This window comes from Astatotilapia calliptera, chromosome 15 (genome assembly GCF_900246225.1).
Source record: "Astatotilapia calliptera chromosome 15, fAstCal1.2, whole genome shotgun sequence".
In the NCBI taxonomy this organism is placed as follows: domain Eukaryota; kingdom Metazoa; phylum Chordata; class Actinopteri; order Cichliformes; family Cichlidae; genus Astatotilapia; species Astatotilapia calliptera.
Genome location: NC_039316.1, coordinates 3,674,279 through 3,688,563, shown reverse-complemented (window position 1 = coordinate 3,688,563; position 14,285 = coordinate 3,674,279). Strand labels below are relative to the sequence as shown.

The window sequence follows — 14,285 nt, the reverse complement described above, 5'->3', positions numbered from 1 at the left end:
CTTGGGTTGAAGATGCTTTTACAATTTCACAACCCTGCTCCAGAAATGACACGTCTTGGGGAGCAAATATCATATTTTGCTCAGTTAGTTGCTCAGATCAGGTATTTCAGGCAGCTGTGACTTGATGCAGGCTTTCACTGCCTTTTTGAACAATTTGTGTTTGACTGAACAGGTACGCGCACACACACACACACACACACACACACACACTTAGCTTTATAGCGCATTCACTTGAGATGCATAACAGTGATTTACAGCTCAAGTGTGGACGTTGAGCAAAGTAAAAGTGCAGGGAAAATTTTTTTTAAAATCTATAAAATCCTGTCATTGGGATTAGATCTCAAAAAACACATCAATATAACAACCAAAGCCAAATCCCACTGTGAATATCTCAGGGTTTGTTCCATCACCATGCTGCAGAATCAACACGTGAAGTGTATAAATATAAATATAAATGTGATTCTTATCAAATTATTTCTTTTTTCAATTGCAGCTTTGAAAAAGGGACGATTCTGGATCACTCCAGATCCCTACCACAACGATGACCACATCCAGATTGGACGGGAAGTAAAGATATCCTGTCAGGTACGGTAACAGAAAACACCGGGAGACTAAGCACACATGGTTATGCGTATAATACTGAGCTAATGTTAGTGAGTGTAATAAAAATAAAGCCTTTTAATGTCACAGGTGGAGGCAACACCTCCAGAGGAGCTGACATTTAGCTGGCTGAAGAATGGCCGTGCCCTGCGGAGCTCAGAGCGTATGGTCATCACCCAGACAGATCCTGACATCTCACCTGGAACCACCAACCTGGACATCATAGACCTGAAATTCACTGATTTCGGCACGTACACCTGTGTGGCTGCTCTGAAGGGAGGAGGCATCCCGGAGATCAGCATCGATGTCAACATCTCATCCACAACTGGTGAGCCTCACACCCCTTTGTGGCATCGACACACCTACACACCTCCCCCCAACAGATCTGACACAAACACGTTGATTTCTCACAGCTACGTTAGTCAAACTCCGTTGGCTTCAATTTTTTAACTGTCTCATCAGTCCCATCAGTTTTGTAGATCATTTTAATATATTTATTTCATGATGGTCAAAAAATAAAGCGCTGTAATGTCACAGCGTTACATAATCCTCCATTGCATTGTTAAACCATATATGCTCACAAGCATGTTACATTTCGTGGGTCAAAACTGGCATGAAAATGAGTATTCAGTATCTGACGAGCATGGACAGCTGATGGATACTTATCTAGCGATTATTAATATCTGCAATAATATGTTAATTCAGCATGGAAAATGTTTGGAATCAGAGCAAGTGTTGTTGGGGCTCAAGTTGGATAGAAATGGTGGCAGTCCAATGAAAGTGGATCAGCAGGCAGTATTACGGCGCTTAGAGAGGAAACGTCAGCTTTACCTATGAGGTTTTTTTGTTACATAGGTGGTTTACCTCTTACCAGCATACAACACCAGCTTATCCTGGACACTTAACCTTCCCCAGAGCTAGTTTGTTTGAGATAAGAGATGAACTCATACAAATTCACTTTCTGCTATCAGGTCCGTTCTCAGGAAAGTAGTGTCCCAAATCCTGGACTTCAGTAATAAGAGTGTCTATAGTTTTCAGAGAGTTTTACTAACTTATTTTAATAACAAGTCTTACTGGTCAAAAATGCTTCAAATGCGTAGCTATTTTCAGACAGTGCTTTTGAGGCAACTTTTGTTATGAGTAAATAAACTTCAATACAATACTGCTATATAGAGTTTTTCTTTGGCTGCAATATTTTTCTAATATTTTTGTTTCATCATCTTCTTAAAATATGACACAGTGTGATTGCTGCCAGTAAGCTTGACCTTTCATGTGACCACTCCCAGCGTAGCTAGATTGGGAAATCTTAAGTTGTCTCAATGAGTTGATTACCATCTCTGTACGAACACAGAGCTTACTTGCTGATTTTAGGGTAAGTGAAGTGAAATTAAATATTCTGGATATGTTGGACTTGTGTGATATAGTTGCCAAGTTACAAGAAAAAAAAAGGATTTCTTTTGAAGGGTGCTTTCACCCGAATTCATGTGTTCCCATATATTTTTACTGCTGTCTGGTGAGGTTATTACATATCCGCCACAATGTGATGCCCTGTCACGGTGGAGATGAATAGAGCATTGCTTATGGTGTTGACAACATGGTGCAATCATCATATTTTTCCTGTCTCAGAGAATGGTTGACAATAAATGCGTATTTGCAGCGAGGTTTGGGGATTTGTTGTATCAAGTTCACAAGTTTCAAGTCATGTGGCGCTTGCATGTTCTCCCCGTGTTATTTCTGGGTATTTCAGCCTCTTCCCACAAATCAAAGACATGCATGAGAGGTCGATTTTCAACTCTTAATTGGTCATAGATGTGAATTATCTCTTTGTTAACCCTAAAATAGACTGGTGCAATGGCTTTACTTCAGCTAAAGCTAAAGGGAAAAATCCATAAGGGTGTGAGCGGTTATGTAGCAAACTATCAATGTCGAGTCACTATGGAATACCCTGGCAGCTTTGAGTCTTCAGTGCCCACGTGACCCTGAACTTGATAGGCTTAAGAAAAATGCATCGATGCTCTCAAAGATGAATATTTTCAAAGAAACTCTTTATCTGCAGATTGTGTGTGTGTGTGTGTGTGTGTGTGTGTGTGTGTGTGTGTGTGTGTGTGTGTGTGTGTGTGTGTGTGTGTGTGTGTGTGTGTGTTGTGTTTAAGAATGTTTGAATGTCTTATATCTACAGGCTGTTTCTACATCTACACGCTTGCTCCCAGACTGTGTAATAGTCATAAATATGTCTCTTTGACTTCTGTTCCTGCACACATTATTACAGTAGCAACAGCTCTCTATCGCAATAAGTGTTCAATTGAACTTTGTGAATCAAAACTGCCTCCATTGCTCCAGCTAATCAGACACTAAGTGTCCGTTACCCTTCCATCTGTCTGGCTGCTTTCAGGACTGTTCCAATTAACATGCACTCACCAGCCACTTCATCAGTTTCACCTTGCTAGTGCTGGATTAGCCCCCTTTTTGTCTTCAGAACTGTCGTAATTCCTCACAGCATAGATTCAAAAAGTTGGTGCAAGCATTCCCCAGAAATGTGGGTTCATATTAATGGAGCAGCATCACATCTGAGGTTTGTGATGTGATGCTTCATCCTCCTGGAATCAGCCATCAGAAGATCCATCAGAATATGGGTAAAACATTGGGATAAATATTGTCAACAGCCATATTCAGCTAGGCTGTGGCTTTTAAATGATGCCCAGAGAGTACTAAGTAGCCCAGAGTGTGCCAGAAAAATATCCCCCACACCATTACACCACCACCAGCTGGAATTGTTGATGCTGGCTTCATGTTTTCATGCTTTGTTGTTACTATCAGAATGTCAAAGCGGAAATCGACACTCATCAAACAAGGGAACATTTTTCCAATCTTCTATTGTCCAATTTTGTTAGCCCGTGCGAATTGTAGCCTCAGTTTCCCGTTCCTTTTTTTTGGATCATTCTCTTTAAACCCCAGAGATGGCTTTGTGAGAAAATCCTAGTAGATCAGCAATTTCTTTAATACTCAAACAGCCCGTTTATCACCAACACCCATACTATGTTCAAAGTCGCTTCAGTGACCTTTATTCCCCATTCTGATGCTCAGTTCAAACTTCAGCAGGTCGTCTTGACCACGTCTGCATGCCTGAATGCATTGAGTTGCTGCCATGTGACTGGGTGATTATGCATCCGTGGTAATGTGCACTTGAACAGGTTCAAGTGGCTGGCACTAATAGCCTATTAATAACAACATACCAGTCCACCTTGTCTACCGAGCTGATACAGTTTAGTATGGGTCGTATTGAGTCTGACTCAAAGAAAACCAGTCATGTACTGTGTCCTTCTGATTCTTTGACATTCTATTGTTTGTCAGTTGTTTCAAAAGAAAGTAAAAACTATGTGTAAGCTTTGATAACAGTATTCAGTCTTGAGCACAATAGTCAAAAAAGAAACTGACTCTATTTTCTATCCACTGTTTTAGATTTTAACATCAATCAAAATCCAAAAAGAAAAAAAAAGCTACTGTTTCACGGACAACAGAACAGAGACCGATTTATTAAAAGATTGCTACGAAGCACATTTAGTAAAGCTAACAATACCTTTTGTGCTTTCTTATCCCCTGGAGGTTTTGCAGTAATAGCCGAACGCAGTGGTTAGAGAGAAAAAGCAATTATACATTCATGCATGTGATATCACAGGAATGCTCGTCTTTATCTGTGCTATCTGTGTTGTATATGTGAGGTCAGTGAATGAGCTGCAAAGGTGTGTTGATCAGCAATTAACTCCACTGGGAGAAATCACCCCTTATATCCACACCCCGCAGACACCAAGAGGGAGTTTCCTGGTTGTCCTCGGCTCATCCCAAACTTCCAGATTCCGTTCGAGGGGTGGGGATGTAGAGGGTGGGTGGAGGGGAATCCCATGAGTTGGTGTTGCTGCTGGCATTGTAGATATCTCTTTTTTCTTGCTTTGAATTTCCTGGCATGTGTTCTGTGCTGATAAGTGACTGTTGGGTTGTGCGATGTTTTGATGATCGGGTTGCCAGCAAGCTTTACGTCCCCTTTTTACACACATATGCCTACACGGTGATAGCCACATTTACACCCTCGCGCAGCCTTACCCATTTTCACTGTACTATTTTTCTATCACACACACCTGGCTGCCACTCTCAGCGTGAACATGAAAGCAATGTGTCGACCTTGTGTGCATAATTATTGTTAGATAATCCTTTGATAATCCCTGTGCTATAAAACAGTGGGATCAATCGCATCTGCCAAGATTGTTTCCTCATTATCTTTTAAGTAGCACATTCTCTTCTTTCCGAGTGCCTGGGCGATGCCAGTGCATTAACACAGATCCTTTAATGTGCAAAAAAACTAAATAAATAAATAAGTAGAACACCGCCGTCTGACTGAGGAAATAACCACGGAAATGACTGGCTCTTTTGTGATCATATGAAATGAAAGCTTTCCTTAAGGCTTAGATTTGATTGCTTCTTAAGCTTTCATTTTTCCGGTCGAATGTGTGGGTATGAAATAGTATGAAAGAGTTGCGTTGTAGTAGCTGTTCCTGTCACAGGAAATAACATACTGAATTTTGTTTCTGCCGGTTAAAATTCCTGCTGCTTTACCTGGATGTGACTGGGCTGTTTGCTAAAGGATGCCGTGTTTCTTTCAGCGAGATTGATGCCACAAATCAGAGAAATGTCTCAGCTGAGCGCCATTGTATAGCTGCCGTGTACTAAAGCGCCTTGTGCCTCTGCCTCGCCTTGCGCCTGCAGCCTGTTGTGGGGTGAATAAGCCCTTTTTCTGTGCCTCTGCCTGTTTTCCTGAAGGGAGAAAGCCTGAGCTGCAATTAGGAGTCTTAATAAAAGTGTTTAGAGGAGATTACCACAGGTTTGCCAAGGTTTCGTACAGGGGAAGTGATTGGAAAGCATTTGAGCTTTAAAGTATCTCTTCTCTGAACAATGTCACACTTGCTGGCTGTTCCAACACTGCCTCTAGTTCCAGATTCGAAACCAGCGCTTAGCCAGAGACCACTCCACAGGATGCATTGATTAAAGTGAAAACTATTATTTTTCCATTCTTTCAACCTTCGACGAGCACAAATTTCTCGATTTTCTCCCTTTTTGCAAAACGGCAGTAATAAGCAGTTTACCGTCTTCACACACTCGTTAAATAAGCAGCTTCTTTCCTCGCCGGAGCTGCCGGAGATTGCGGTGCTAATGCTTATTTATGAGTGTCTGAAAACGAGGACACAGACTTCCCCTTTGGATACTGTCAAGATTAAGAACCACGGGATAAGTGAACAGCTGAAAAGAGTTACGAGCATTAGTGTAAAACATGCCATAAACTTCTAACAGGAACAAGCAAATGAATCCTTTCATTAACTTGTGTGTAAAATGTGTGTTTATGTCTTGCTGGATTATGTTAGATGACGTGATTACTGTCATTCTGAAATGTTATTTGGACTCAGACCGGAAATACCTGTGGGACATTTAAGAGATAAAATTTTAATAGCGTGCCGAGTAATTACAGATTTATTTCTGACATTTAAAGCTAATTTTGATCACAGATAGCCACTTAGCTAATCGCTAAAAAGCAGAATTGTAATTATCAAAATAGTGGAACCTAAATTACATTTGGATCTTTTAAACAGTTGTGCTTCCTTGACTCCCATTTGATACTTTTTTTTATTCAACAAATCACCGTCATGATTGATCACAAACGAAGTATCATGACTGAAAGTCACCCCTTTTGCGCGGGTGATAAATCCGCCTTTGATGAGTCCCTCAATTAGCAACCTGCTCACACCTGAAATCCTGGCACCACCCAGTGTCTCTGTCAATCTTAAGAATTACTGCAGTTAATTAATTAAGCAAATCAATTTCAAGTGCTCAGTTGATTAAGAAATGAGTTGGTTTAATAAACACAGTGTTCAAGCCTTTTTCTACAACAAAATTTGAGTCATCAGACGCGCAGGGGAGGCCCGCCGCTCTCTGTGTGTACTCCTTTTATGCACAATGTCGTCTTTTTGACTCTGATTTGTCATGATCTGCCATCATCTAAAGGGCTGTGCCACATGTGATTCTAATAGGGACAACATGACTGCTGGCTGTTGACCACTCTGATGTGCTTGTTTTAGCAGCAAATTCACTGACCCTTATAAAGAGAAACCTGGTCTGCATCCTGACTCAACTACAGGGTGAAAAAGTTCAAACTGCTCTTTCACAAATATTTGTCAGACTGCATGGCGTGATTTTACACATCTGTGGCAACGGAACTGAAAACCCATGAATTCAAAACTTAACAGGTATTGTCCAATACATGTTTTCACGTAGTGTACCACCTCGGTAACGATGGCAATATTACTACTTTTTCTACAATATCAGCCATATGAGCAGAGTTATCAGCTGTAATTTGCTGTCTCTTTAACTACTGTAAACGGTTTTTAGGTGGTTGAAAACACTCAAGGTTACTGGCCAATAATCTGTGTAGAAAAGTGGCAAAATGTTTAGTCTTGTGCTAGGCTTTTGGTAGCAGGTTTAAGTGTAGTTGCTGGAGCATTAAGCTCCCTATTTAACAAAGAACCTGAGAGAGCTGCTAACATTGGTTTGACCTCTCACTTCATCCTGTAACAGCTCATTGGCAGTTGAGAAATACTACACAGTGAATGTTCTTGTCAATAACAGGACTTTCTAACTCCATAAGCTTAATGCATGAAATGAATTATGCGTGTGATTGCCTTGGAAGAAATGCTTAGCTACTACTGGTAATCTAGTGAGCCATACGAGCTAGCACTTGCACTTTGGTTTGAAAAGCTTTATGGCACACATAATTCAACCTTCGTATCACTTATAACCAGAAAGGTTGTTTACACAAGAGTAAAAATAAATAAATAACCATCCCCAGCACTGATAGGCCACAGTAAGCCACCCAGTCGCTTTCTTTTTTTTCCTTCCACCAAATCAGGTTGGCTTTGCTTAAAAGAACAGATGATACTGTGCTCTGGCCATCAGATTGTAATGCAGCATACTACAAAATAAAGCATACAGATAGTGATGAGTTGTCATAAACTTAACTGATAGTGCCTTCATTTCACAGGTCTCTGCTTTGCTTGACTCCACATGTGTCTGTTTGGAGCAAAGCACAGCAAAAGAGGTACACACTGTGAAACACAGGTCAGAGGAGAGCAACAAAACAGGCTATTAACATATATTTAAATTATTTTTAAAAATTATTTGAACAATTCAGCGTGAAAAGTCACTTTATAATTATGTTATAAACACTGTGAGGGGTAGTAGCTTCAAAGGGAGGGTTCATATGACCACCTACAGCAGAGCTTTCAAGGATTCAAGGAGCTTTATTTGTCATTCGCATCACATGTTAACATGAGGTGGAACGAAATTGAACAGTACATTCATTTTCTGCTGAGTTGACCATTTATTTACATCCCTAAATCCTTAGAGAGCAGTTAGTTATTTGGTTGTATTTTTTCATTAAAGATCTAAATTGCATATATCATTTTAATGCAGATCCCAGCTCCATCACCTTCAGTATGCTGAGGCAATGTCACGTGACAGATAGAAATCTTTCCAACTGAGCAAATGGCCTGAATAACAAGTTTGTCTTTGGTCTTGTAGAGCATTCACATCTAAAATCGAAAATTCATTAATTCAAGGTTTGAAAATGAAATTATAAACTGCACACAGGAACCAATCCCCAAAACTGGATGAACGACCCAATAGACTAACAGTGAGCGATGAACTGCGATGAAGGGGCTTACCAGCTGTCCCACAGCTGGGACACTGTCCTGAGAAATCCACCATATGACAACAATAGATGCCACTTCTACAATGGCGCTGGGCGCAATATGTCAGCACAGCACCTGTGATGTTCCTGTGGTAGATTACCGGTGCCCAAAGTGTCAGCGCAAATAAAAACTTCAGTTTGTTAATAAACACGCTTATGTGGATGTTTGGAGACGTTGGATAGCAGGGGTGTATCCATAGCTCAGATTGTTTTCAGAGTACAACATATTTGAATAAGATGAGATAACTTGCTGCATTTGTGCTCAGTGTACCTGCCTATAGCCTCCACCGCAATACCTGCAGTCATGCTTTATGGAGGTGACCATCTGGGAAATCACCTCCCCGTGCAGCTGGGAAAATCTGAGAAACATGAATAAGAAACACTCTCCCTCCCTCATTAACTACTGTGAAGGCCCCTTGAGCAATTTACATAAACTGTGGGCCATCCATGGGAGTTGTTCCCTGCTTAGCAGTAGAAAAGTGGTTGCATGCATTTGTTTTTAGACTGGACATTTCTTTTATTCTGTTTTGTTGGTTAAACAAAAAAAAAGAAGGCACTGGTATAAAATCTGCTGTGCTACAGTCTGATCCATGTGAAGAGTTTTTGAGATTGATTGTAGGTTATGAAATCTCAGGGGAATGACACAGAGCTCAAAACACACACACACAAACGCGCACACATTGTTATGTCAGTCTTGTCACTGCTGTGTCACAGCAGTCTGTGGGTGCACTCTTCCAAATTTAACACATCTGTGTATATTTATTGCACTTCAGCGACTCAGGGTGTAGATACAGCCTCCCCCAAAACAGACACACAGAAACACACAGATTCAAAAACATGTCCACAGTGCACCTATGGGACTCTTCACTCTGTCCCCAGAGCATCAGGACTCTGAGGAACAGAGTCCTGTCACATTGTGACCAACTCATTGGCCTCAAGCTGTCTGAGCACACAGTCTCATGCATGCATGCATACACACACACACACACACACACACACACACACACACTGCAGGACCTGGTTTAGTCGAGAGCACTATGTTGCCATGGTGATGAGGAGTGATGTCATAGCACTTACCCGAAAAAAGGGGGCAGTGGGAATGTTTATTCTCTAAAACATCACTCTGGATCCTGTCGCTGTAAGAAAATTCAAAGTGCCAGTTATTTCTACCTTTTTGCAGTTAGCTCATGTTGTTCTGCATCTGCTGCAGTGCTGATGGATCATAATTAAAAGCTACATTTGAAGGATCGTTTCAGCGCAGTGCTGAGGCCAGACTAGAAGGTCCTATCTTGATTTAACCCATAAACCTACAGATACATACGCACAGTGTTTTTGCTCAGTAGCAAAGAGAAGAAGCATCGCATCTCATTGAGGAACTGAGGCAGGATCACAGCATGGTGTCATCCGTGGGTAAGGAGAGAAGCAGTGAGCGATACGTGCACATGTGCACGTGCAGAGACATTAACCGCGCGGACGCACGCGCGCTGCAAAGACGTACGCACACAGCGGGCATGCCTTGCAGGCATCACTGGCATTTGGATGGCTCTGGCACAATGAGAGCACAGTGAAAACCAGTAGCAGGCTCCCTTCCACACTGAGCATCGCAGTGGTCAGACTCAAACACTGAGGCAGGGTGTTCACTTGGAAAAAAGAGAGCAAGAGGAAGAGTAATGTACAGAGTAAGCAAGAGAGAAGGATGTGCGAGTTTCTGAGTGCGTGTATGCCTGTCTGTTTTTTTTTTTCATTGTGGTGTGAGGAGAGACAATGGCAGCTGATAGCCAGTATTTGTGCTGCCAAACCCAACAGGTAGACAAACTGTAATTGCCTGCCTAATCTAGGCAGTGGAGAGGCCAGGTGTAATGATGGCAACTCGGTGAATAAACCTCTCCTCCACACTCTAATGGATGCTTGCTGCTCCTCTCCTTTCCTTTCAAACTCACTACTTCATTGTTTTAACCCAAGGAAATGCTCTGAATAGCAAAGTGGATTTAAACCTTTGCTGTTAAAATTGAGACATTGTGTGAATAAAAAAAATCAGCAAATGTGCAAGGATGAAATGAGGGTCCGCCACCACTGGCTCTGTGGAGGGCCTTTTTTTTTTCTGTAGTGCCAAACACAATGCCAGTATTTTATCTATGAATGACCAGACTTCATTATTTCATGCAAATCACACCATCATGTTTTTTTTTGGTATTCACTGGCTCATGATCTGGTTTATGTGCGGAGTTAGGTAATAGCTTTTCATTTCTTGTATTACAGTAATCAAAACCTGTTATCCAGATACTGTAGTAATAGATGTTATTGGAATGACAGAAAATGAAAGTACTGTGATGTTATCATAGAGAATTATCATCCAACTCTACAGAATGTTAGTATTTTTTAGTATTTTTCAGCTCATTGTTTTGATTCTGTAGCCCATTTATTTCTCCGTGCCTCATGGAAGTGGGCACGCATTTGCTAGCATGTTTATCACATTACTCCAAACATTGACTAGACTAGATTAGACTAAATATTGTTTAGTTCCAGTTTTTAAATCAATTAATAATTGCAGCTTTGTTCTCATTCTTAAAAGAAAAAAAATCCACGAATAAGATTGTCTGACAGCATGCCCTGTTTACAGCATTTATTCAATTCTTGGTCATAATTGCCAAGCTATCAACAATGAGCTAATTTTAGAGTGCCACAGAGTCTTTAAAAGGCACAACCTAATACTTGAGGATCGTGAGATTGCCTTGTTTCTGACAGTGTGATAATTTATCCAAGACTCTGGGGGGAGGACAAAAGGAATCTGACCTGGAGCTGGAGCAGTGAAACGTCTGCAGGATTCTCACCTCTTACCCACACAAAAAATGGGGTTCAAAGAAATATAGCTGGACTCTGTTTCGTTTTCGTGAGATTGCTGGTGATTTCATCACTGTGAAACTCCAATGTGGCTTGACTCCATTCCAGCTGCAGCATTGTTTGGGCAGAATGACAGTGATTCGAAAATCATCAGGGAAGCACGACACGGTTTCATCATTGCTGAGAAGATTTTCACTCCTCAAATTGCTGGCTGTAAACTATTTTTGGGAACAGTGCTACAAAACAGAGCTGGAGTCTGTTGATGATTTGGACTCGCATATGAACACACTTATACACATACACAGCACTCTAGGAGCCGGCGCAATTTGCCAGGTTTACTAATTAAACAAATTTACTTGGCCAGCATGCTTGGTGAGGAACCAGACTATTTGATCCAACCTGCTAGATTTCCTGCCTTCCACACTTAGAAAAGACAGATGCACACATAAACACACTCAAGGATATCTGCAAATCTTCTTCTTCCTCTTTTTTATTATTAATTGTTTGCACTCACCCAGACTCTAAAATACCTGTTGTAAAAAAGGCAGGTATCTATTTATTGGGTCATATTTTTGTTACATGGCCAGGCTCAGTGCTGCATCACCTTTGGGAGGGTTCTCTTGTAAATGCTCTAAATTATGGGGTGCTAGATTGAGACTGAGTGGTTGCACGACTAGGATAGGAGGAGGGTAGGGAAGTAAAAAGCTGTGACGATTGATTGCGATGATGCAACTATGAATGTTAAAGTGATTTTAGCTGTGGAAAACGTCTCAGAAAAATAGTTTTGTGATGGGAAAGTGAGGAGATGATGAAAATGTGACAGTGAAAGTAACAATGCTGTTTGGCTGTTGATTGTAATGCCAGTGTTGCTACTGCTGAGAGTGTATTAGAAGTGTAAGGATAGCTCATATGAAGATCAAGACTTTGTAGTTACAAGGAAATCTCTTCTCTCGGTTTTGTGATTTACAATGACCCACAATCATGTATAAACACAAGCTTGGAATCAATCTAACTCCTGGCATCAAAGGCAACAGGAGTGCTTTACAAACTGTTGAACTGCTGGTTTGCTTTTGTTTTATATACATATATATATATAAATATCATGTCTTACTTTTCTCCTCTGCATGTTTATTTTGTAACTGTTTTATTCAATCCAGTTGAACATCGGTTGCTGCGCTGATTGTGAACTATGTCTTAGATTTCACTGGACTAATCCCTTGTGAGGCCTAATCTGCCTGATCTTCATGCATTCAGAGTGGATGTGCAAACAGAACTCTTACTCTGTAGTTTACTGCATGGTCTACATTCCTTAGTCTTTTTAGTACCTGGACTTGTTTAGCTAATAAAGGCTGTCATTAACTATTTAGAATTTGCTTGTCCGCTCATTGCATTGTTCATCGTTTGCCATTGCTTGATAGCATTAAACCTTCTCACTGCTGTCCTTCGTGGTGGTTTTGCGTAGAGTACATGTTCAGACTGTCTAGTCCCAGCCGTTAGACATTACTGTTGCTAATATCCGCATGGTGCTTCCATAAAAGCTGTGTATGTTGCTGAGATGCCGCTTCATTGCCATCGCAACTTTGGATGCTCATTCGCTTCCCCCTCCATACCTTTTTCGCCACAACTTTCCCCAAGTTGACTATTTCCTCTTACCCCGCCTGCTGACTTTCTAGAGCCCCATATCAGTCCCTCCTTTGTTTTTCTCTTTCTTAGTTCCCCCCAACCTGACAGTCCCACGGGGCAAGTCTCCCCTGGTGGCCCGCGAGGGTGACACAGTGGAGCTGGAGTGCCTTGTTTCAGGGAAGCCCAAGCCGATCATCCTGTGGTCGCGAGCGGATAAGGAAGCGCCCATGCCAGACGGCAGCATGCAGATGGAGAGCTACGACGGCGTGCTGCGTATTGTTAATGTGTCCAGGGAGATGACGGGCTCGTACCGCTGCCAGACCAGCCAGTATAATGGGTTCAACGTGAAGCCCCGGGAGGCCATAGTGGAGCTGATTGTACAATGTGAGTTGACAGACTGTGGGTATTTTCTATATGTGTCTAAATTTGTGGGGAAATGCATTTTTGTGGTATAACTTGTAGCAGTGAAATAATGTGTTTGTACATGTGGTGCACCATTTGTTACTGTGATGTATTTTCTTTTGTATACCGTGTAATTATTCTAGTCCAGTGTGACCAGAATTGAACATTCACCCATTTCTTTTCATTTGCACCCATCCAATTTCTTTCTGAAGGCTGTAAAATTAGTCCAGTCCCTTGGTACCCTCCGTCAGGTCTAAGAGGAAACTGCTCTGACTCCGCCTCCCACACTGAGGACTTTATCTGCTGAGTGCGAGCTGAGCAGAACTAATATTTACTGAGACACAAAGCTCTTGATGCTGATGCCCCCATTTGAAAGGGCCTGGATGTGTGTTTGTGTGATGACCTGAAGACTGTGTGCCACCACCATTCATTGACACTCCTTTACCCTCCTTTAACACATGACATTCAGCATTAGCTTAAGAGCTAATTAGTGACCGGCTAATTTGTTCCCACTGGTATTCATTTCGTCTTCATTTATGGACATCCAAATCGAATATTTTGGATGAGCACCAGGAATTGAAAGAAGTGTCACTCACTGAAGATTCGGGGAGGTTTTTCTCCACCAAAGAAAGAGGGGAAGATGGATAAGAAGGAAATGAAAGCCATCCATGCTGGGTGCTTACCAGTCGCTGGCAAGTTATCATAGGAAATGGATAAACTCTCATGGCTTCCATTGTTTTCTCCATGGCCCACTTAGTTAATCCATACATTCTTCTGTTTCAAATAATGCATTCACTCCTTTACCTAAAAGGAACCTAAGCAGCAACACAGCTGTTTTAAAGCACATTGTGAAATATATTACACTGAATTTGGTGCATATATCAAGTATTGTCAACACTGGACCTGCCAAAGAGAAAACTACAGAAGTTTACCCAAGCAACTACTGATATTTTGCTTGAAGAGGAAGTTCAGCTGCTGTTTTCTTAGCGCCACACTTTACCCTCAGTTATTTAAGAGTTTTATTGTACTT

General features: G+C 41.4%; 1 protein-coding gene across 6 annotated transcripts in view; it reads left to right on the top strand.

Annotated features, from left to right (window-relative positions):
* Nucleotides 1-14,285, top strand: part of LOC113037404 (MAM domain-containing glycosylphosphatidylinositol anchor protein 2) — a 207,459-nt gene that overhangs the window by 137,970 nt on the left and 55,204 nt on the right. For 4 of the 6 annotated variants that reach the window (XM_026194427.1, XM_026194428.1, XM_026194429.1 and 1 more), the window contains 3 exons: nucleotides 494-585; nucleotides 691-928; nucleotides 12,917-13,237. In XM_026194427.1, the coding sequence (XP_026050212.1) occupies nucleotides 494-585; nucleotides 691-928; nucleotides 12,917-13,237 (651 nt within the window). The remainder of the gene's footprint in view (nucleotides 1-493; nucleotides 586-690; nucleotides 929-12,916; nucleotides 13,238-14,285) is intronic. The other 2 variants (XM_026194431.1, XM_026194430.1) reach the window with 1 other exon arrangement.